The sequence below is a fragment of the Oryctolagus cuniculus genome, chromosome 14 (genome assembly GCF_964237555.1).
Source record: "Oryctolagus cuniculus chromosome 14, mOryCun1.1, whole genome shotgun sequence".
In the NCBI taxonomy this organism is placed as follows: domain Eukaryota; kingdom Metazoa; phylum Chordata; class Mammalia; order Lagomorpha; family Leporidae; genus Oryctolagus; species Oryctolagus cuniculus.
The window spans coordinates 81,992,986-82,017,877 of NC_091445.1; the positions used below are offsets into that span (position 1 = coordinate 81,992,986).

At 42.7% G+C, this 24,892-nt stretch overlaps 2 protein-coding genes across 5 annotated transcripts in view; one reads left to right on the forward strand and one right to left on the reverse strand.

Moving 5' to 3' along the window:
* Positions 1-24,892, forward strand: part of NDUFAF2 (NADH:ubiquinone oxidoreductase complex assembly factor 2) — a 271,984-nt gene that overhangs the window by 181,325 nt on the left and 65,767 nt on the right. For 2 of the 3 annotated variants that reach the window (XM_002714055.4, XM_051853758.2), the window contains one exon: positions 9,583-9,904. The exons of the other annotated variant lie outside the window; for it this stretch is intronic. In XM_002714055.4, coding sequence (XP_002714101.1) covers positions 9,583-9,834 — 252 coding nt within the window. In that variant the 3' untranslated portion in view covers positions 9,835-9,904. Of the gene's footprint in view, positions 1-9,582; positions 9,905-24,892 lie in introns of those variants that run through there. 3 annotated transcript variants of the gene reach the window in all.
* On the reverse strand, positions 14,202-18,376 carry SMIM15 (small integral membrane protein 15). Of its 2 annotated transcripts, none has more exons than XM_070056740.1 (4): positions 18,240-18,376; positions 17,710-17,819; positions 17,010-17,163; positions 14,202-16,157 (listed from the first exon to the last, which is right to left on the reverse strand). In XM_070056740.1, the coding sequence occupies exon 4, from the start codon at positions 16,135-16,137 to the stop codon at positions 15,913-15,915; it is 225 nt and encodes a 74-aa protein (XP_069912841.1). In that variant the 5' UTR covers positions 16,138-16,157; positions 17,010-17,163; positions 17,710-17,819; positions 18,240-18,376; the 3' UTR covers positions 14,202-15,912. The 2 variants fall into 2 exon arrangements, with proteins under 2 accessions (XP_069912841.1, XP_017200226.1); XM_017344737.3 differs by having other exon boundaries at positions 17,010-17,170.

A 24,892-nucleotide genomic window follows, 5' to 3' on the forward strand; every position in this document is an offset into this window, starting at 1 on the left:
ATTTTGGAAAACCGAATTCCATTGTGACCGTGTTGAGGGTTGCGGGTTCTGCAGTGGATTCTGGGAGGCCACTTTCTAGATGGGACCATTTTACAGTAATCAGATGTCTATGGTAACATAATTCACACCAAATTTTCTTACAGTCCGTTTACTAAGCCCTTTGTGTTCAAAAAATATTTTTATCTGAATCAAAGGCAATATACATATATTTTAAAATTTTTAATATTCAGTAAATTAAAAATTATTCATTAGTATGTATAGTTTTAAATACAGAAAGTAGTAGAATTGTCAAGGTCAAATATATCTTATTAACATCTGTTAAGAGGTGAAAAATGATGGATTTGGGAGGACATTATTTAGTAATTTAAATATTTTAGAAAGTTGATCTGTTTCTCTAAAACATTGTATCTATTTTAGGTGCACTTTGAAAAGTATATATGTAGTTCTGTAAATACTAAAAATGTATTTACATTAAACTTTTGCTACAAATATGCCAGTAACATAATTTTACATTATAGCTTTTTTACAAAACCAAGTTCTCACATTTTATGTGTAAGCTTTGTACAGTGAACTTTATAATAAGTCACAGTTTATTCCCATAGAAGACTGAAAGAGAACCCAGTAACATGGGCTTAAAACTGACCTGTGAGTCTTTGCTCTTAAATATAGTAAACTTTTTAACAATGAAGCACTGTTGAATTTATTTTAAACTGTATTTAGATTATGTCTTGGCATGTGTTTTGAACTTAAGTTGGAACATAGTTATATGTGATATACTTGGAATTCACAAGTACTTAAAGCTAAATGGAGACCATTTATAAATACTAAACTCCAGAGGAGCATGGAGCCAGAGGATCAAAGAAGAAATAGTATATGATATGTAGATATTCCACCTGCTTTTTTCCTAGCTGGATTCATAGCACTTTTAACTTTATAACTTTTATACCTTTAAACTTTTTAACTTTATAAGTCCCTAATGCAAGGCTGATCATTAATTAGCTCACTTCTATTTTCATGCCTATGAATACAAAAAATTTTTATTTAAATAATTTTTGAAATCATGAGTTATTGTTTTGAATAATTATTCAAAAATGTTTAATGTAGAATTTTGTATTTAACATGAATCTCAGAGTGTCAGCATCATTTGTAAAGTATTACTTTAACACTTCTTTTTTTTTTTTAAGAATTATTTTTTATTTGAAAGAGTTATAGAGAGAGGTAGAGCCAGAGAGAGAGATCTTCCATTCTGCTGGTTCACTCCCCAAATGACCGCAATGGCCAGAGCTGAGCTGATCCGAAGCCAGGAGCCAGGAGCTTCTTCCGGGTCTCCCATGTGGGTCCAAAAACTGGGGCCCAAAGACTTGAGCCATCTTCTACTACTTTCCCAGGCCATAGCAGAGAGCTGGATCGGAAGAGGAGCAGCCAGGACTCAAACCAGCGCCCATATGGGATGCTGGCGCCTCAGGCCAAAGCTTTAACCTGCGCCACAGCGCCAGCCACACTTTAACACTTCTTTTTTTTTTTTTTTTTTTTTTTTTTTTTTTTTTTTTTTGACAGGCAGAGCGGACAGTGAGAGAGAGACAGAGAGAGAAAGGTCTTCCTTTGCCGTTGGTTCACCCTCCAATGGCCGCCGCTGCAGCCGGCGCACCACGCTGATCCGATGGCAGGAGCCAGGATCCAGGTGCTTTTCCTGGTCTCCCATGGGGTGCAGGGCCCAAGCACCTGGGCCATCCTCCACTGCACTCCCTGGCCATAGCAGAGAGCTGGCCTGGAAGAGGGGCAACCGGGACAGAATCCGGCGCCCCGACCGGGACTAGAACCCGGTGTGCCGGCGCCGCAAGGTGGAGGATTAGCCTATTGAGCCACGGCGCCGGCCTAACACTTCTTAATAGAATAATTCTCAGGCCGGTGCCACGGCTCAATAGGCTAATCCTCTGCCTGCAGCGCTGGCACACCAGATTCCAGTCCCAGTCAGGGCGCCAGATTCTGTCCGAGTTGCCCCTCTTCCAGTCCAGCTCTCTGCTGTGGCCCGGGAGTGCAGTGGAGGATGGCCCAGGTGCTTGGGCCCTGCACCCACATGGGAGACCAGGAGGAAGCACCTGGCTCCTGCCTTCGGATCAGCACGGTGCGCCGGCCGCAGTGGCCATTGGAGGGTGAACCAATAGAAAAGGAAGACCTTTGTCTCTGTGTGTCTCTCTCTCACTATCCACTCTGTCTGTCAAAAAAAAAAAAAAAAAGAATAATTCTCAGTTACCTAGGTTGAACCTTTAAAGATTCTAGGAGATATCATAAAAATGGTTATTCTTTTTTATTTATGTGCACATCAAACAAAATAAGCACACAAAATTTAAAGTACTAGTGACATTTTACTTATCTTAAATTAGTAAAAATAGATAATTTGTAATTTGTACTTAACTTCCCTTGTTTTCTAGATATTCATATAACAGCAGGTAATATTCCTAAAATGTTTATATGTACTGAGATCTGTATCTAAATATTCAAAATATAGACAGAATTGTTCACTCCCACACTGCACTGCTGGTTGGAGTGTGACCCCAGCGACCAGGATGGCTTTGATACTTGAGATGGAAAACCACCTGGGCGACCCCTTGGACTCACTCAGCTATTTCTCAGCCCTTCCTGTTCCCCAGTTCTCCTCAAGTAATCTGAACTTGCTTCTAGCCGTGGTTTCTTCATCAGACAGCACCTGTGGGCTCGCTCGCCTCTCTAAAACATTTGTTCAATTCTAGGGCTCACATTTCCATTGCCTTAGTTTCCTTCATCTCTCCCAACACATCAAGGCCAAGACCTCTAGTCCAGTTCTGTCATGTGCTTCACCCCCTTTTTGTAGTGTGAATATCTGTTTTATAGGGGGAATTTCTGTTATCTAATATCTCCTACTGCTATAACTGTACACTGCAGCTGAATTTCTCATCAGTGTGGAGAACTACACTGACTAGAATTTTCATAAGGGACTGTAGGATAGGAGTGGAATAATCACTGATTTTATATCATCCCTAATGCCTGTGAGTAAGCTCTAAGGATGTTAGTAGATTGAATAATTAAGCTTTGTTTTAAAAAAATGAATAAGCTTTAAAAGCCTTTTATCATTACTACACACAGCAGTTTGCACCAATGAGTACAACAATAGTGCAGCAACCAAGGGGGCTCTTAGCAAAGCCAGGGCATTTTAAAGGACAGTTTTTGGGGGGTTTGAGTTCACATCACTGAATTAATGAATAATGCCCAATACGTAACCATTAACTTTGCTAGCTTTCAAAAACAGTGGTGCGTTTGTTAAAGGCATTCAGAGCTTTTCCCTTACTTTTTTTCCCTCTCCGTTTCAATCTAACCATCACAAGCAATGATAATTTATATGATGACATAGAAAAATATATACATATTTAAATAAAATGCTGGTTAGAACCCTGACATCCAATATCAGAGTGCCTGAGTTTGACACCTGGTTCCGGCTCCTGGTCCCAGCTTCCTGCTAAATGCAGTAATGAACTTGACCTCATGCCTGACTTTCTTGTTGTCAACTCCATGAGGCTTAGCTTCACACACACAGGAAGGGCCATTGTTGACATCCTGCTCCAAAATCCAAGTCAGGGAAGCCAGAACAGGCTGGCAGAGATGGAAGGCTTGGTGAGCAGCGCCTGCTTGTTGTCTGGAAGGAGGGAGGTGATGAGGCAGTGTGCCATGTATGTGAGAACTGCTTACAGTAACACTGGTCCTTCTGCCCCTCAGGCTCTTCTTCTGAACTAGGCCTGCACACTTGGGAAGACCTCTTGGTAGAAGCGTGCTCATCATAAGCCTCAGACTCCATGGCGTAGCTTCAGTGTGACGCTGCCGCTCGTGTGCTCAGGTTGGATGGCCATAGAGCAGTAGGGCTTCCAGCATCTTCCAGAGTGTCCAGAAATCTGGTGTTTTTCTCTGTAACAAAGTCCTTCATTCTGATCGTTTCTGGCACTGTTCATGCCATTGTGAAGATCCAAGTTTACATTTTCAGCATTTTCCTTTGGCTGGAGTACTTCCTTTAAAGTTTCTTATTATAGAGGTTTGATTGTGACACATTCAGTTGTTGTCTGAAAATGTTTGTATTTTTGAAGGATTTTTTTGAAGGCATTTTTCACTGGATGTAGGATTCTAGGATACCAGTTTTATTTAAGCATTTTTAAAGCCATTTTATTATCTTGTATTGTTTCTCATGAAAACTCAGTTATATTTATCTCTTGTATAAATGTGTCTTTCCTTCTGTGGCTAGTCATAGGCTTGGAGTTTATTTAGCTTCTTGGATATGTGGGTTTATATTTTTATCTGTTTAGAGTGTGTTTGGTCGTTTTCTCCTGTCTCCTTCTGTGTGACTGCCATTACACGTATGTTAGACCACTTGATGTTGTCCCACAGCTCACTGAGGCTCTGTTCATCTTTAAATTTTTTTTTAATCTTTCTTGTTTCAGTTTGATGTTTTCCACTGCCTACTTTTCAGACTCAGCTGTTTTCTTTTGCAGTGTCTAATCCGCTGCAAAGTACTCTATTAAATGTTTTCATTCCATATTTTTTTATTTTTCACCTCTAGAACTACCACTTGATGTTTTAAAATAGTAAGTTTCATGTGTCTAGTGGCTTCTGTATTGGACAGGACGGGTCTAGAGTAAACTATGGTGTCTCATACCAGTTTGGCCCTGTTTCCAAGGAGTGTCCTTGCTGAGTTCCTTTTTTATGAATACTTGAGGAATTGCTGGTTAGAACCTCACTGTCTCCTAGTCCAGTGCACACTCCAGCATTTATTTAGCTTACAGATCCCCAGTATTCTTTACCCAGAAGTTGTCCTCCCTAGCCTTATGGATTCTCATCTTCATATGTACTGCTTAATATCCAGCTGAGGCGACTGGTACTATGGCACAACCTGTTAAACCTCTACCTGCAGTGCTGGCATCCCGTGTAGGCACCAATTCAAGTGCCAGCTGCTCCACTTCTAGTACAGCTCCCTGCCAGTTTGCCTGGCAAAGCAGCTGAAGATGGCCCAAGTGCTTGGGCCCCTGCCACTGACAAGGGAGACCCAGAGGACGCTCCTAGTCCCGACCCTTGCAGCCATCTGGGGAGTGAGCCAGCAGATAGAAGATTTCTCTCTGCCTCTCTCTATATATATCTGTAACTCTGCTTATCAAATAAATGAATACATCTTTAAAACACACACATACACATTTAACTATATATATATATATATATGGCTGGTGCTGTGGCATAGTGGCTTAAGCTGCTGTCTGTAGTGCTGGCATCCCATATGGGCACCAGTTCAAGTCCCATGTGCTCCACTTCTGATCCAGCTTCCTGCCCATGAGCATGGGAAAGTAGTGGAAGGTGACCCAAGTCCTTGGGCCCCTGTACCCATGTGGGAGTCCTGGATGAAGCTCCTGGTTCTTGGCTTTGGCCCAACCCAGGCTGATGCAGATTTCTCTCTCTATCTCTCTCTCTCTAACTCTGCCTTTCAAAAACTCAAATGGGCCCCTATGTGGAGTCTAGAACTCTCCAGCACATTCCAGCTTCCTCGGCCTCCCTAAACAATCATCTCTATCTCTCGAGCTTAGTGAGGCCACCTTCCTCATCTTAGGTTCCCCAGCTCTATACAGCAGCCCATAATATAGCTTTTGATGGAAGAAAATCTATAGGTAAAATGATGAATAATTGTTTTTAAAATACAAACATTGATATGAAGAAAGACCCTTTTGTTCTCTTATATCACTACATAAACAACAAAACTGTTCATTGATAAGCATATTGAAACTTCAGGTGATGCTGTTCCAAGGAATTATAAGGAAAAAATACTTGCCTTGCAGACTTTCTTAAGAGATGATTTCTGTTTATCTAAGTCTATAATTATTATCTCCACCTGACTACTTTCATTTTGTCAGTTCTAAATATTTACAAAACTAGACTTCCTTTCATAAATGATTTGTGTTCTGTTTAATTTTCTGGAGTTGTTATCAGGAATCTCTGCTTTATAACAATTTGATTTTAAAAAAGAGAAATTTTCCTCTAGAAAAAACTGTAGTTTCCATATTTTTCAACTCATTTTTATATGTAAATATAGTTACATACTCACATTGACTTTTCTTTAAAAAAATAACTTTTTTTAAAGGTTGATGTACTCATTTGAAAGTCAGAAAGAGCGAGAGAGAGAGAATATCTTGCATCCACTGGTTCCCTCCCAAAATGGCTGCAACAGCTTGGGCTGGGCCAGGCCAACGCCAAGAGCCAGGAGCTTCTTCTGAGTCTGCCACGTGGGTGACAGCACTTGGGCCATCTTCCACTGCTTTTCCCAGGCCATTAGCAGGGAAGTGGATTGGAAGTGATACGGCCAGGACTCTAACGGACATGTGTATGTGATGCTGGCATCTCAGGTGGCAGCTGTCCCGCGATTGGCTTTGCATCTGCCTAAGTAGCTGTTACAAGACAGAGACTGACTTACACAAGTAATGGTGAGTGATGAGAAATTCTGTTAAAGGTAGAAGAAAATTTTCTGCCCTCCTTTTCCTTATATTCATAAGGTACATGCATTCCCCAGCTGCAAGGCTGCTTCAGCAGAGGGAAAATAAATAAAGTAGGCATGGCACAGCTTCAGGTGATGTGACTGTTTCTGTCATACCAAAGCCAGTAAGTCCCTCAACAGCTTCCCTTTAAAAATATGTATCTGTTTACTTGAGAGGCAAAGAGAATCAGGGAATGAATCTGTGCCTGCATTGGCCCCTGACCGGGTCTGACGCTAGTAACCCAGAATTCAATCCCAGTCTCCCACGTGGGTGGCAGGAACCCAACTACTTGAGACATCCCTGCTGCTTCCCAGGGTCTATATTAGCAGGAAGCTAAAATTGGGAGCAGAGCCAGGACTCAAACGTAGGCACTCGGACATGGGATGTAGGCATCTAACCACTGGGCAGAGTGCCCATCTCTTCCAAGTAGATTCTTTCAGCTGAGTTCAGTTCCTACTGGCCACAAGTTCAACCAGGGCTTGTCATTCTTGTGCAAAGAACTAGCCTCCAGAAGACATTGGAACAGAAGAGTATGGAGATATGAAAAAGCATTTTTGCCTGCCTCCATCATTTCCAGTGTCATATTGAAATTAAAGGCCTAATCATCTATCACCTCATGTAAGAATTCTATAGGGAGGCTGGCGCCGCGGCTCACTAGGTTAATCTTCCGCCTTGTGGTACCGGCACACCGGGTTCTAGTCCCGGTCGGGGCGCCGGATGCAGGGGAGACCAGGATAAGCACCTGGCTTCTGCCTTCGGATCAGCGCAGTGCACCGGCCGCGGCGGCCATTGGAGGGTGAACCAACAGCAAAGGAAGACCTTTCTCTCTGTCTCTCTCATTGTCCACTCTGCCTGTCAAAAAAAAAAAAAAAAAAAAAAAGAATTCTATAGGGAATAAAAAGGGCAAAGTCTAATCTCTATTTTCATCCACACTTGCAGCAACTGCCCCCAAACCCGTAGTTACTGTGGTCATTACACCACCCGCATAGAGTCTTCTGAAAATTACAATATTCATAAATACTGTTTGCTCTGTCTTGTGAAAATTATATTTATAAATACTGTTTTCCCCTCACATGTTTGCTTTGAGGGGCAAATTTCATTAGATAGGCCCGTATTCACATCTAAAAGTCTGTAACACCACAATCAAATTTTTTTTCTCTTTTAAATAAAAACCATTTAAAAAATTTTTTTTATTCCAAAGACAAAACGACAAAAAGGGAGAAATACACACACACAATCATTTATCCACTGGTTCACTTCCCAAATGAATTCAACAGCCATGCCTAAGCCAGGCCAAAGCCAGGAACTGCATCCAGAGCTCCCACGTAGGTGGCATGGACCCAGGTACGTGGGCCATCCTCTCCTGCTTTCCCAGCACACCAGCCAGAACCTGGAGTGGAAGTGGAGCAGCTGGGACGAAACAGCACTCCAGTATGGGATGTGGTGTCGCAAGCAGCGGCTTAACCCACTGCACCACAATGCTGGCCCCTGGAATGTTTTTCTGAATATTGGTGCTTATCTTTTGAAAGGATTGTATTACTTGAAATTTACTTTAGAAACATAAAGATTACATCGCACCTTTTGATGCCCAACTGTTGCCTTTTATGTGTCATTTTCTAAAGTGTTGAAGTTTAAAAACAGCTTCAAAGAACTTTTTTTTGTCAATGTTGTCAGATATCCATCAGTTATATTAACATTCTAATTTTTTTCATATTACAAATGACATATGAAGGGACTTCAAAAAGCTCACTGAAAAAAAATTTTTTTTAAGATTTATTTTTTTATTTGAAAGACAGAGTTACAGAGAGAGGTAGAGACAGAGAGAGAGAGGTCTTCCATCCACTGGTTCACTTTCCAGATGGCCGCAACAGCCAGAGCCGTGCCGATCCAAAGCCAGGAGCCAGGAGCTTCTTCCGGGTCTCCCACGTGGGTGAAGGAGCCCAAGGACTTGAACCATCTTCTACTGCTTTCCCAGGCCACAGCAGAGAGCTGGATCGGAAGAGGAGCAGCCGGGACTAGAACTGGCACCCATATGGGATGCAGGAGCTTCAGGCCAGGGATTTAACCTGCTGCACCACAGCGCCGGCCCCTTGTCTTCTCTTTTAATTCCATTTTTCCCATGAATTTCGTGAGGCCCATTCATATATTCTTAAAGAAAAATCAGAAAACATGGATAACCATTAAGGCTGGAGAAAAGAGGAAGGAGGAAACAATAAAAAGATGCAATTAGTGTATTTATCTGCTCTTAAGGTGCACATCCTTCAGATTTTAACAGCACTGAAATCAGAATATGTATGAATTTTAGTTGCCTTTCTTTTTTGTGGCACGTACCATGAGGCTCCTTAAATGTGATGGTCTTGTATTCAGTGAAATACAGTAGGAGATGCATTGTAATTTTGGGAGTAGATTCTTGTAGCTGGAGGATCGACTCTGAGGGAAGGAAGTGCATTCCATTGTTGCTTGCACTGGCATGGTGAAGCATTTCCAGGGTGAAGTGCCTCTCTGGAGCTGGCGGCTCAGGCACGCTGCGCTCTCATCCATTGGTGTCCTCTTCCTCCCTTGTCATGCCACTCTGTACAGGACAAAAGGAAACAGAGGGGGCTTGGTTCTGGTGCTGGAGAGAGTAGCCTGAGCATTCACATTCTAATGCCTACAGAGAAATAAATGGCAGATGCAGCCATCCCACCATCTCTTCCTCGCCAGAAGATGATGAGTTTTGAGAAAGAGAATAGTTATTAGGCTTAGGAAATCTTTAATACAATGACTCAGGGCCTTGTGTAAATAGTTCATGTCTGAATAGTCTGCTTCACTCTTTGGGTAGTAAATATTTCTACTTTGTGGTCTTTTATGTCTACTATAGCATAAAATGAGGGAACACTGTTCTTCAAACTTATCCTATCTATCTACATACCATTTATATCCAAGGCAAGTATGTACAGTACATAATACATATTTTTTGTTTTGTTGACTTTTATTTTCATAAAACTGTAGTTTGGGGTTTTTTTGCTAGAAATTTAATAACGTCTTCCATTTATATATCATGCAGGAAATACTAAAAAATGAAAGATATAAAGAAGAAATGAAAATAAAAAGCAAAGATTTTTATGAAAAAGAAAGACTCCCTAGTAAAGAGACCAGTGAGGAACTCTTGGCTCCACCAGTTCAAACTCAAATTAAAGGGCATGCCTCTGCTCCATACTTCGGGAAGCAAGAACCTTCAGTGGCTCCCAGCAGCACTGGTAAAACCTTTCAGCCAGGAGCCTGGATGCCACATGATGGCAAGAGCCATGATCAGTGAATGCATATGGTAAAGCCATTTCATCTCTACAGACGTGACTGCTTTAACAAATAAAAGTGAAAAAAGTTAATTGCTTTGTACTTTCTGAATGTACAATAATAGTTCCCTATTCCTTTAAGAGTTCATTTTTAGTAGGTATAAGAAACATGAAATTATAAACATTCGAAGGCTAACTTTTTTTAAGACTTAAATTCTTCATTTGATTTGGTAATCATTCTGTTTATGAATTTGCTTATAATTTTTCTTTCCCTCCGTGGAATACTGCCTGGACAAGTGTCATGTACCTGTGAGTGCTCAACACACTTGAGGTCCTATGAGCGTTTAGGAGCCACCTGTAGACGTGTCCTGTTGGAAATAGTAGAGGTAAATATTGCACTCTCCCAAATGACAAACTATACCAGGGAGAAAAAGGAAGCATTGTTTTCTGGAAAGGTGCCCTGTGAGATTCCAAAGAACTAATCAAAAATGTGAACTTGGATAAAAGGTGAAGTCAAAGCAAATTTAGTTGATAAAAAACCTTAAAGATCTTGGTGAGAGGATGAGACAAAAGCTAGTTTATAATGGAACTGCGGTTGGTGTTTGAAGATTGGAATTAGGACTGCAGTAGCCAGTGCATCACAAGTCTGAAAGGACAGTAAGGAGAGAAATGGTACAGTAAATGAGTTCTATGAGACTGAAAATTACTTTGAAGAAAAGCAGAGATACAGCATAGAGCAGAACTCTCAGAAAGCAGAAAGTAATTCCAATGTCTTATACTTTGAAGAAAAGTAAAGATAATAATGAACACATTAAAACACTTATATGCAAAAATATTTATAAAAGGCCATACATTTTCTGGAGTACACAACTAAGTTTTTGTTGTTATTCTAATAGAGTTTTTCTCTTGGTGCTTGGGCATAGAATAGGTACACAGTATTTACTGAATGGATGACAAATTTTTGTGCTGTAAATAATACAGAGAAATCCTTGGTTGTTAATCATGAATTCCTAAAAACACATAGGTTAAATTTTTTACTTAACAGCAGCAAACTTTTAATTACCTGGGAAATATACTACAGGCAAAATACAACTACTTTAATAAAGCATTTGTACTTAAGTAATCAAATGACAGAATCACCATAACATAGTTATTGAGTGACAAAAAAGCCCCTAGGTGGTAATACCAGTGTTCTAGCAGTCCCATTAACAGCAGGTTAGACATTTTGTCTTGTTATATCATTACAAAATGATAGTGCATTTTACTGTAGAGGGAAAAAAGTTCTAGTCACTAGGTAATACAAAAGGACATACAATTTGTAGTATAATTGGATTGTGCATTGAGATTAAGATGTCCTCAAATCCTGGACTGCAGAGAAAGCTGTAAATATTCTAACACATTGGAGTATTTCTAGTGCTAAATTCCTTTTGGCTTATTAACTGTACTACATACATATATATATACACACATATATATGTGTCTTTTGTAAATGTTTGCCTATAGCCTGTTTATAAATATCTTAACATGGCAGAATTTATACTGATCTTGATTTTTATGGTTCTCACTTTAAAATACCTATTTTACATAAGCAGCAAAAGAAAATCATAGCCACAACCCAATTCTTGCAGGAAAACGCCTTATGTAACGTGGAGCCCAGTGGCAGAGCACGCGCTTCGCAGGCGATTTCAGGAGGAGCAGTGCCGCCTCTACAGTCCGTCCTCACCCCTTTCCTCCAGATGACCTGTAGGGTGACTGGCTGCACTGTTAGATGGTCTTAGAACAGTCTAATGTTCTACATAAAAACTGAAATGTAATCTTTGCCTAACTAAGATTCACTTTTCTTAACAGCTTTTTTAAATGCCTTGATTTTTAGGCCAGACACAAGCAAAGCAGAATGAAAATAGTAAATATTAGCATGTCTACTATATTTCATATCATAAATATTAGACATTTACAAGTTTTTTACTATGAAAATATCTGCCTTTATCTCAAGACTTCAAATCCATCCAAAAAAGTAAAAATATTTAACATAATTAAAAAATAGCATACATATCATAAGTGCTTTCTTAGGAGAGAAATTCTTCCTTTCTATGCCTCTGCTATACTTGCATACAGCATATTTTTGCTTTTTATAGTAAGGGGCTTAACATTATATAAACTGCTCACCTACAGAAAATGTTGGCTTTGGGTTTAATCATGTAATCTATCTAGCCAATCACCTATTAACAGATTTCTGGCTGCCATTTATTTTTTAATTGCCTTGAATGAGTACCATTATATTCTGGGTTTTTTGGGTTTTTGGGTTTTCTTTGTGCTGTCTCATAAACCACACTGTCAAAATGTATCTTGAATTTATTTGGATCAGGCTTTCTCAACTTTGGTTTGTTCTTTGAGGAAAAATGGAGCATCTATGATAGTCAAATTAAGTTAAAAGACTCCAAGAAATCATGCAGGAAAGAAACTTGTCCAAGTTTTATTTCCCAACTTTTTTATATTTGCCCATGAAATCCCTTTTATTGAGAAATGCCCAACATGTCCTTATTCCCGATACGAGGTAAATAAGCATGATCCTGTAACTAACCATATCCAAATACAAAAGCAAACATCCCTAAATAAGATCACATTTCCTCTTGGAATCAGGTCAGAGCTAAGTGCCCCTTGTCACTGCTTTTACTTCGTGTGTAATGAAGGAAGAAATGAGTAAAGCGGGGTGTTAACTGTTTATCTCAACTCTGGGTTTCCAGCTTCCTATGCTTATTTTGCTTGTTTACTGTAAGAACCAGAAGTTGAAAATGCTCTGGTGCAGTGGAACAGTGGTAGTATCATGCTAAACTGCGTCACGCACACACTGTGTCTCAAATTCTGACACACAACCCTTTGTTTTTGGTATAATCTTTTCCCCCCCGAAAACCAGACATAAAAAGGTAATTGACATGTTAATTAAATATGTAGCTGTCTTCTAAAATAAAATCTTCTGGGTAATAAAAAAAAAATTAACAAAAGTACTGTTTGTTATAGTGACAGAAGATGGATTTTTTCAAAGAATCACAAACCCTCTACAGTTTCTATTTTATACCACACCCTGTCGACACTCATGCAGACACCTGTTGTAAACTTGGTTGATCTTACATGTGTAAAAAGGGCTCTGTGGGCACTGTGATGTAATGTCACAAGTTAAACCGCCATTTGGGATGCCCATATCCAGTATCAGCGTGCCTGGTTGGAGTCCAGGCTACTTTACTTCGAATCTAGCTTCCTGTTAATGTGTACCTGAGAAGGCAGTAGATAATGGTTCAAGTACTTGAATCGTGGCCACCCACATGGGAGAACAGATTGGGTTCCAGGCTCCTTTCTCCCACCTGGCCAAGCCTGAGCCATCACTGGCACTTGGGGAATGAACCAACAGATAGATCTGTTTAAAAGACAACACAAATATTAGTGAAGGCTAAGAAATGGTAGCTGGGCAGGCATTGTGCAGCAGACGAAGCCACTGCTCAAGATGCCCATTTGCCACACTGCAGTGCAGTTCAAGTCCCAGACAATTCCAGTTCTTCTCCAGCTCCCAGCTAATGCGCCTGGGCAGCAGCAGATGACAGCTCAAACACTGGGAACATGGGAGACCCAGATGGAATTCCTAGCTCCTGGCATTAGCCTGGCCCAGCACTAGCTCTTACCTTTTGGGGAGTGAACCAATGGATGCAAGTTCTCTGCCTTTTAAATAAATAAACTTCAAAAAGAAAAAATAACATATATCAAACACAGAAAATTGACATGTTAAGACTTTAACAACCCCCCTCAAAAAAAAAAAAAACAAACGCTTTTAGTTAAATAAGTACACTTAAATTGTTATACCAGAACCAAAAAAAAACAAAAAAACTACTGTTTTGATAACTAAGCATTATACTGACTGTATCTTTTGCTTCGATTCTTTTACACTAAAATGTGACCAATGTGAACTGTTTGACCACAGAAACCCAAAACATGAGAGTACTTCAGACGTATCTTCACCACTGCTTTAAAATTTGGCTTTGCAGACTCGTGTAGGCCAGCAGTTCTATATAAGCAAATTTTAAGTTCAATCATATAGAAAGCATCTCCTACACCATCACCTGAATTAACAACTCGTAACTGTCCAGTGAATTATTTTAGTGCCTGGAGTCACAATGTGTTAATTACACCGGCACCCAGAAGGAACTGATAAACTAGCCTAATAGCATGAAATGTTCCAACTGGTCCATAAACATTCTCATGAGTTCTCAGCTTCTCAAATTTCAAAAACCAGTCTTTCACAAGGATGTTTAGGCATAACTGAAACATGTAAACCTTTGAAAAGTCTCTACTTGGCTTACCATATGTAATTGTCTTCCCCCCAATAAACCAAGAAGACCTCTTTATAAAAAAGAATCATATTTATTTCAATATCGAGTTCATTTTTAAATTAGAGACAGTGGACCACTTTTTGTAACTTAAATTCACTATCAGAAGTACAGGAAACATTAATAAGCTACTCCATACTGACAGTGAACAGTTACCAGACAAGACATTTATAAAAGCCATGTTTCACGGTAACGTCGATACCCTACTGAACTGAAAGATCCTTTAGCTCTGTACTTCTAGTTATATAGAGCACATTCTTATTTTGACAGTTTATCCCCTCCACAGCAATTACTATTGTACTCAACAAAATTTTTCCAAATTTCAAGCCTTTTTTGCCACTTAGGAAGTATGACTTAACTGTTAACTCTTTAAGAGTTTTCCAAAAGAAATACGAAATTTTAATTTTCATCTCAAACCTGTTTGATCAAAAGGTACAGTTTATCACTGTTACTTGAGTTAAAGAATTGAATAAAAGTAGGATCTATACAATCAGCCAAATATCTGATAAGACACTTCAACCATTTCACAGCTCTAGTTAGCACAAGCATACAAGGCTACTTCAAAAAGTTCATGAAAAAATTGGAATTAAAAGATAAGTTTATTTTTGGTGCAAAAATATTTTTAAATCCATGCATAGATTTTTCATTTTTCTGTGAACTTTCAAAAGACCCCTCATAAATGGTTTCAAGGTGCTATGGCGATTGCATTTTACTTTAAGCTTTAAATCATAGTGTTACTCAACAATTCATCTCTAAGAAAATGGCAGTGTTCATAAGTACAAAAATTGTTATATCTAGTGGGTGGTATTTTACAGTCAAGATACTGAGAATTCTTTATAAAATGCAGAATGTGTTAATTAACAGTTGTCTCAAAGGCTAAAATCAGAAAAATGCAGAAAATGAAATACTCTTTTGCTTTGAGAAAGCCAGAAATGACCCTACTCTAAGAAATAAGCAATAATGACAAAAGATATGATTAATTACTGTATCTCTTTTAAGCCAAAGCACATTTTTCAGCTCTGAAGACATTTTTTTCATTCTTAATAATGTTGGTCCAGAATAGGACCCCGTTATAAACTAGCACTTGAGGAGAGCTCGCAATTTAGTCATTTCTCTCCACAGGATGTTTTCATTTCGGTACCTAAGCCATAAAATGGCATAAGACTAGGTCAGTTACAAATTTGTGCTACAGGTTGAGTATCCCTTATTTGAAATGCTTGGGACCGTTAAGTGTTTAAGAATCTCCTGAATTTTGGAAATGTCTGCATATACGTAAGATATCTTGGATATAAGATCCAGGTCTAAACATGAAATTGATCATTACACACACACACTCTCTCCTCCTAGCCAGAAGGTCAATTTATACAGTATTTGTAGTGTGCCTGTGTTTTGGCTGTGACCCGTCACAGAAAGTCAGGTGTGGAATTTTCCACTTGCGGCATCATATCTGTGCTCACAAAATTTCATATTTTAGAGTTTCAGATTTGTAGATCAGAGATACTCCATTTGTATACAGATGCTAAGTTAAAGTAACTGTCAGTAGATACCAACAAACTTCTACACCCAAGTCTTAAAAGTTAATACAGTATTGAGGTCAGACATTATTCTGTATGTTCAGATTTGATTTATTAAATACTGTCAGATCCAATGACACCTCGGTGGTCCCGCCGAAGCTGCTTCATTTTCCAATGATTTCTCCTCTGGTTGCAGAACCTGTTGATACCTTCAGTCCTTTTTCAGCCGCTTAGCTTTTGCGATATTTTCTTGACGTTTTTGTTTCTTCTTTTGCTCCTTCTCCCTGGCTTCAATCATCTTGGCCAGCTTCCAGGAGAGGACCGCGCTTGCTAGGAACAGCGGGGTGAGGGCCAAGATAACTGTTGTAAGGAAGCCATACGGGTCCTTTGCAGCCCACTCTACAACATACTCAGCCCAGGCCTTTATGTCAAACATCTCGGCAGCAGTCAGGAAAACTGGTCAGGGGGGAGAAACAACAACAGGGCAAAGACTATGTGGTTAATCAAATTTTAAAAAAGTTATACCAAACTGACAACCAGGTAACTCAGAATTTCATTATGATTCCTTAGTTCATTTTTAAAGTACTAAGTAGTACTATTTTAACCAGAACTAATAGCTCCAGGAAAATAATTCAACTAGACAACCAGATTAGGGACACTTAAAAGATACAAAGTTATGGAAGATAAAAAGTAAAAGCCACTTGGAGTCTGTCATACAGAGTATGCATTCTCACATGCTTCCTACAGACTTTTATAACTTCTTGAGTTTTACAAGCTCATTCCAGGAAACAACTGAATCCTGTTTGTCATTCATTAACATATCCTTAGTACTACTGAGTACTAATTAACAAAAGTACCAATCATCAATCGTGTGAAATGCTCTCACAGAAAAGCAGGCAATGGATAGCCATTTTCAGGAGTGGAAGAGAGGCTAAGAGAGCCACCATAACATCGACATTCATATACCAAAAGGCATAAGCAAAAAGTTATGTGCTATTTTATGCTATTTTATGCCCTTTGAGCTTTGAAGATCTCCATTGAAATAAACATAATTTAATCCACGAGAAGAGCAATGATGGCAGGTGCCCTGCATTTTGATCCCTTCTGAGTTGGTAAGGAAGATGGGTCCAGCAAGTGAGGCTGGTGTGGACTTGAGTTCCATTTCCCATTTTGCCCCAAAGGCTTTTCTACCTCCCACATTTGTGTCAACTCCTATTCAAGATGGAGAATTAGAGTAGCTGGGTAGGAAATGGGTGTACAGACAGCCACTTACGATTTCAGCTTGGATTACAAAAAATCATCATTTACCTTATGCTTGAATGGTGATCTCTTAACTTTGCCCAACGATCATCAGTGAGCCAGTTACAATTTCAGATGACCCTCGGTTTTTGGTTTTTGTCACCTCCTCTAGTTCTACTGTATGCTTGCTTCTGAGACGTGGGAAATCTATGCCGGTGATGAGCTGAAAACTGAGAAAAGAAAAAGCACTTAAGTTGCAACTTTCAGGCTACTTGCAATAAAGTGTTAAATGGAAACTGAATTCTATATATGCAACCTAAAACTGACAGGTAAAATTGCTTCTCAATTATAAGCATTTAATACCTTGCCTTTATTTGAGTTTACTACAACTGCCAATGTCCTCTAAGAAATTCCTATTACTGGAAATCAAGTATTTTAAGTTACTTATTTCAAGAATAAAATTATCGATGACGTTCACTAACAGTAAAAAAAAAAAAAAAAAGTTGGTAGTGAGAAGTTACACGGTATTGTTCACTGGATTTGGGTACATCATTACCAACTCAAGCACCTGGCACAAGCAAGGGTTATCTGGTGTACAATTCAGGTCCTTTATAGGAAGAGACAGACCAAAGAAACTTAAATTCATCAGCAATCCCATCCCCTCAAGGCAACTGCCACTTTCATGTCTTTCCATGGTTTCTTCTAATTTTCAACGAAAATCGATTTTCAACCAGAGCACACCCAGGTGTCCTCCCACTTCATTAAATACCTTCGCCCAGACTTCCTACGCCACACGGTCGAACCAGGCTCTTCTGGGATGGATCTTTCTCCAGGCCGACGAGTTAACTACTTCAAGTTTCAGAGATAAGCAAAAGAACTCTGCAATAAAGAGGGGGGTGAAGCAGGAGTCAAGGACCCGTCTTAGGGCAGAAGTTTCAGCTGGGAACACAAGGAAACGAGTTACTGTCCAAAAGGCGCACACGCATCTCCCCTGTCTCCTCTGGGACCTGGGCGCCTGTCTCGTCTCCGTCCCCCGCAAACTGGTCGGCGGGGCTTCCTCTCGCCACCAGCCCTGCCAGGCACCCCACGAGGTAAGGGGGTGCGGGGCCCTGGGCCGCCGCCCGCACTCGCTCCTTTGTCCTTTCCTCCTTCCTTACCCCATCGGGGCCCAGGGCGCTCGGGGCCACGTTCACCGCTGCCCCCGGGCCTGCAAAACGCAGGCTTCCTCGACCCGCCGCGGCCCGGGCGGGGCGCGCACAGCCCCGCAAGCCCGGGGGCCCGCGGTCGACCCCGCCGCACCTTGCGACGCCAGCTCCGCTCCGCTCCGCTCCGCACGGCAGCGGCCGCCACCAGGCTCCACTCCCGCGCGCGCCGGGGGCCCGGACTCCCGCTCCCCGCGCGCCGCCCGGCCGGAAGCAGGAAGGCGGAAGCCGCGGCCCTCGCGTCCCGCCCACAGACGGGCCCCGCCGGGACCTGGGCGTGGGGAGGGCCGGCGGCCAGTTCCGGCTGCGCGGGGGCTCGCTGGGCCCCGGGACCTGGACTTCGAGGACGCGGAGGGGAGGGAGGGCCCGGCGGCGCCGAGATTTCCGGGGAGCGGCAGGTGAGGCCGCGCGGCGCGGGGACTCCCCGCGGGGACCGCAGCCCGACGCGCTGGCCGCCGGCCGGGCGCGAAGGGGTGTGCGACCAGGCGCTGTGCGGCCTCAGGCCTGCAGGAGCGGGTCCGAAACTATGGGGTCTTCCGCGAGGCCGGCCGGGGGAGCAGCACCCGCTGCTGCTGCAGCCGGAGAGCCGGAGGGTCCCGGGGGCGTGAGGTCTCCGGCCGCGGGAGGCCCAGACCCCAGACCCCGAGCGGCGGGGGGGAGGCAATGGTCCCCGGCCCTCACCAGCCGCCGGGTCCAGGCGATGGTGCCCTGACGGATGCTGGCGAGCTGGTGGAGAACCGGCCCGGACGATCGCGAAGTCCTCACGTAGAGCAGACAGACAAAGCAGCCGCGGAGCCGTGAGGGGTCTCCTGAACCTCGTCATGAAGGGGCGATGCAGCCATGCCGCGTGAGAACGGCGTTCTGTTGTTTGTTTGTTTTTAATTTAAGAACTTCACTCATTTCACAAAAGAATGATCGATACTTGTCCAAAGTAAACTTGATAAATAATTAAACTGCCAGGGCATAGAGTTCCCACAGAGGTACTTGTTCTTTCAATACACAAATACAGCGATGCAAAAGTCAACAAGCAGAAAGGGTGAGTTAATATTGTCTTCTGATCTTCAGGAACTGAAAGCTTAGCTCTGCTTTGGTTGGTGACCAGATTTTGCTGTTGCTTGCACGGAGCTGCTCTGTTTGATTACCTCTGGCAAATGTTGCAAGACCTCTTCGCTGTTGTGTGCCAAACAAAGCAGGTTTTTATTCTTGAAAGACCATAGCATGTTCTTTGAGGAGCAAGCTGTGACATGTATAACTAGTTTAGGTATAACAACAGTAACTATTATTTACCAGGGAACAGGCTTTTGGCAGATAATGTAACGATCTAAAATACTGTTCCTTGGGCATATGTTAATGTTTGCATGTTGTATTACCAGCAGTTGTCTTACTCATTCTTGTTTGAAAACCTGGATGATGGTTTCAAAGTCTGCCTGCCTAGACCTCGCCTGTACCTGTGGTAGCCAGAAAGAGCAGACTCAGTCGCAGGATTGTGTGCACTGAAAACTTTACTCGCTAGAATTATCTGGATTTTTTTTAAACACCCAAGCAGTGAATCAAAGAACGGCTTTGAATTTATTATTTTAACACCGTTTCTTCCAGAGGCCAGTTTGAATCCTGGGTAGACGGTTTTTCCAATCACTTCCTCCCAGGAATTGTTCTGGTACATCTCAGGTTAAAAGCATAGGAGTCCCAGGCAGGAAGAAAAGGCACACAAGTCGGAAACCTCTGTAGGCAGGTCTTGCCTGCAATCTAGCCCGTGTCTTCAACAATCGAATTTCACTGATCTAGCTTCTAGTTACGGAGCAGGCTACAAGCCCAGGAACGATTACCAAGGGTTACTTTCTGCAGTGAGTCTGAACTTGGGGGCTGAAGGTCACGGATCCTGTCTCACCACTAGCCTGAATTTGCTGATGCATCACTCGGAACCTGTTTCCTCTTCTGCACACTGGGTGATCTCTAGTGGCTTTTCAGCTTTTAAAAACCTACAAATTAAGGCCGGCGCCGCGGCTCACTAGGCTAATCCTCCACCTTGCGGCGCCGGCACACCGGGTTCTAGTCCCGGTCGGGGCGCCGGATTCTGTCCCGGTTGCTCCTCTTCCAGGCCAGCTCTCTGCTGTGGCCAGGGAGTGCAGTGGAGAATGGCCCAAGTCCTTGGGCCCTGCACCCGCATGGGAGACCAGGAGAAGTACCTGGCTCCTGCCATCAGATCAGCGCGGCGGCCATTGGAGGGTGAACCAACAGCAAAAGGAAGACCTTTCTCTCTCTCTCTTTCTCTAACTGTCCACTCTGCCTGTAATTAAAAAAAAAAAAAAAAAAAAAAAAAAAAAAAAAACCACACACCTACAAATTGAACAGACTCGGCTATTTTTTTGCCTTTTGCTTCATCAACAGCAGCATAGTAAGATATTTAGAAGAAACAGCATTGCCAGTTTTCTTTAGGTCTTCCTTGAACAGATCCTTAATCAGGTTTCTATTCTGTCTTAACTATCTTTCAGAATACCAATTTAGGGGCAAGTGTGAGGAGCAAGTGTTTGGCACAAGAGTTAAGCTGCACTTAAGACACCTGCATCCTGTATTGCAGTGCATGGGTTTCAGTCCCACCTCTACTTTGGAATTAGCTTCCTGCTAATGTGTATCCTGGGAGCCAGCAGGTGATAGCTGAAGTACTTGAGTCTCTACCACCCATGTAGGAGAAACATTAAATCCTGGTTCCTAGCTTCAGCCCTGCTCAGCCCTAGTTATTGTGGGCATTTTGTGAGTAAACCAACTTCAGGTATACTTATATGACTTTAAAGAATTAATTTTATTACTATTTCAAAGAGGATAGTCAAGAATTTTTTAAATGTTCATTTATTTGAGAGACAGAGCTCCCATCCAGTGGTTCACTCCCTAGATGCCCACAATAGTGGGGACGGTAGTACAAAGCCAGGAGCCTGGGCCACAGTCCAAGTCTCCCATATGGTTAGCAGGAACCCACTTACTTGAACCACCACCACTGCCTCCCAGGGACTACATTAACAGGAAGCTGGAATCAGGACCCAGCGATGAGTGTGGAACTCAGGCACGCCAGCATAGGATACAAACATGTTCACTATCCACCCGCATTTTTTTAAAGCTACTTAATGAGTCTTTACTGTGTGCCAGGTACTGAGCGTCATGCTAAAATCCTGAGACCAAAGCCACAGAGCAGGAACTAGAGACCTAAAAAGTTAGACTATTCCAAACACATACAGACAAAATCCTTCCTCTTCTTTAATGTTCACATACTTGGTCAAAAATGCTAATTTTGTAAAATGAAAGTATGTTTTTTGACTGTATAATGGTTATGCAATAATAACAACTAAAATCCCTCCATGCTTCCAAACTGCCTGTTGCCCAGGTGGTGGCAGCATGTCTCAAAGAGCCAGTGCTGGGGAGGTTTTTTGCAACCTCGCCAGTTGAAGGCTACTTCATCCAGCACATGTGACCTGTCAACCTCTGACTTCCTTGTTTTGCCTTTCTCTGCTAGTAGGCCAGTCCCTCAGTGGGTCATTCCCGTTCACCTCCCCTCTGAATCAGTCGTAACTCTGCCCATTTCCTTTCAACCTGCTGTACTTGCAGAGTATCACCAAATTAGTTTCTGGAAAACTCATGCAGGCCTGTCCAGCTAGACAAAAGAATGTTTTTCAATTACTGTTATTTATTTTTAACCATTACTAAGTGTTATTTGGCATACACACTTCCAAAATTAAATATGATCTAATGCTATCAGGAAATACTTGTTCAAACTAGAAGGCATGCGTCTTCCACTTATGGCCAGTTAAGGAGATAATGAAAAGTTTCTGAAAGAGAGAATGTCTTCAAAACAAGAACCGGGAGATTGGAGGTCAGGGCTTCTGGGCGGCCACCTTCCCCCGCTTCAGGTTCTCAGATGTGACCTCCCTCCCTCCCCTTAGGCTGTGCGCTGCCCCTGGCTCCAAGATTGTTGCTGGACTGGTGCGAAGGCCAGGGCGGTCCTGGGGGCGTAGCCAACACCCCTCTCAGCCCTGGTACCTGTAGGCTGATACCCGAATAGGTAGCGAAATGGTCCTGCTTTCGGTGCCCGCCAGAGTCACTGTGAACTTGTCAGGAATCGAAGGACCTTTTACTTCCTTACATCAAAGAAAATGCTAACGAGTATTGGCAGACTTGCTAGGAAGAGGAGGAGTGCCAGCAGGAAGTCAGTCTTTTGAGGACCCAGGCTGAAGAGGACGCCCACCTGGAGGCAGCTGGGAACGGGGTGAATGGCATCCAGGCTGTGCCGTGCCGGAGACAGCTCTGCACGGGAAGAACACGCGTGCAAACAGCCGCAGGGCCGCACGTGGAGGGCTGCGTTCACAGCTGCGCACGGGAGTAGGGTTTTCGGCAGATACGGTTCCAGGGCTCAGGAAGTAGGGGAGGCTGGGTGACGGGGTCTGTGTGTTCTTCAGGGAGTATGGAGCCACAGAAACGGTTATTTGATATCAGAATATCAGAGGGTGATATTCTGGAGTTAATGGTCACCTTGATACCAAGATTGGACCAAAGCAGAGAGAGTTACCGAAAGACTGCAGACAGCATTGTTTCTTTTTGTTTTTTAAATGTTTATTTATTTTTTTTATTTGAAAGGCAGAGTTAGAGAGAGGCAGAAAGAGAAAGAGAAAGATCTTCCATCTGCTGGTTAACTCCCCAAATGGGCGCTATGGCCGGAACTGGGCCAATCCAAAGCCAGGAACCAGGAGCCAGGAGCTTCTTCCAGGTGTCCCATGTGGGTGCAGGGGCCCAAGGACTTGGGCCATCTTCCAGTGCTCTCCCAGGCCATAGCAGAGAGCTGGATTGGAAGTGGAGCAGCTGGGACCTAAACCGGCACCCATATGGGATGGCAGCACTGCAAGCAGTGGCTTTACCTCCTATGCCACAGCACCAGCCCCAAAATCTTATTTCTGACAAGCTCCTCTGGAGGCCAGTGCTGCCAAGGAAGCCAACGTGCACGTGTGGTGGTGAGGCCTGGCAGCCCTAGACTCACAGATGACCAGCAGGCCTACTGCAGCCTCAGCACATCCCTTGGCAAATCACACCTACCCGTGTCCACCCAGGTGAGATTTCCAAAGAAAGATCCAGCTGTCTCTCGGAGTTCACCTTTTAGTGTCGAGTTGTATTCTAATGGTGAAAAGTTAACTTATGTGTGTGTACATTGTATGCAAGTGTATATATGTGTAAGCTCAAATTGCACAGGCACATGAGTGAAAACAACTGTTCAGTGAGAATGAAACTTATCTAAAGGTGCTTTATATGCAGAAAGTGAAACGAAATTCTAACCCTTATTGAGGGCAAAGTATAGTTGATGGAAGAAATTGCTAAAAATACAGGTTACATATGTTATCAAGTATATATGAAGGGGCTGGCACTGTGGCGTAGTGGATAAAGCTGCCACCTGCAGTGCTGTCATCCCATATGGGTGTTGGTTCCAGTCCCGGCTGCTCCACTTCCAATCCAACTCTCTGCTGTGGCCTGGAAAGCAGTGGAGGATGGCCCAAGTCCTTGGGCCCCTGCACCCAAGTGGAGGACCTGGAAGAAGCTCCTGGCTCCTGCCTTTGGATCAGCACAGCCCTGGCTGTTGCAGCCATCTGAGGAGTGAACCAGCAGATGGAAGACCCCTCCCCACCCCTGCCTCTCTGTAACTCTGCTTTTCAAATAAAGTAAATAAATCTTTTTTTTAAAGTATATATGAAAATAGCTAGTTTTGAGAAAATTTCAGAAGCCTTGTTTTAAAAGCTGTAACTTTTTCAAACATTCCTGATAATAATTCACTCCCTCTGTTTAATTTGAATTAGAAGATTCCATCAGCTGTGCTGCAGATTTGCCTCTCTATATACAAAAAACCAAAAGAATGTTTTTGCTCCAAAAGGTAACACAATTAGGTAAGGAAATTTATCTGAGTGTTGATCAATTAAGTTCCTTAATCTATTACTTTAAGAAAAAAATTGCAGACCATCTTTGCACCCAGAGCAAGCAGTTGCATTATCAATGAAAAAGGTGCACTTTAAATTGTAGCTAAAATAGGGATGTGGTTCTTTTTTGTTATTCGTGTATTTGAAAGGCAGAGATACAGCGAGAGAAGGCGCAAGAGAGAGATCGATCTTCCATCCGCTGGCTAACTCCTCAAATGGCTGCAGTGGCTGGAGCTGGAGCTGAGCCAGGCCAAAGCCAGGGAACCAGGAGCTTCTTCCAGGTCTCCCACATGGGTGCAGGGGCCCAAGCACTTGGCCCATCCTCCACTGCCCTCCCAGGCACATCAACAGGGAACTGCATCAGAAGTGGAGCAGCCAGGACTCTAACTGCCGCCCTTATGAGATACCAGCACTGCAGGTGGAGCTTTATCCTTCTACACCACAGTGCCGGCCCCAGCAATGTGGTTCTTAATGTTTAACCAAAAGGTCCTAAACCTGCAGATTGTTGTTATTACAGATTTTATAGTTGCCTCTTTATTTAGCATAAAAAGGGTTTACTGAAATCCATCCATAAGATTAAAAAGAGCTGTGATATATAATATTTTCCTTGAAATGGATCTGAGAAGTACAAATTTTTTTTTTTTTTTTTTTTTGGACAGGCAGAGTGGACAGTGAGAGAGAGAGACAGAGAGAGAAAGGTCTTCCTTTTGCCGTTGGATCACCCTCCAATGGCCGCCGCTGCAGCCGGCGCACCGCGCTGATCCGATGGCAGGAGCCAGGAGCCAGGTGCTTTTTTTCCTGGTCT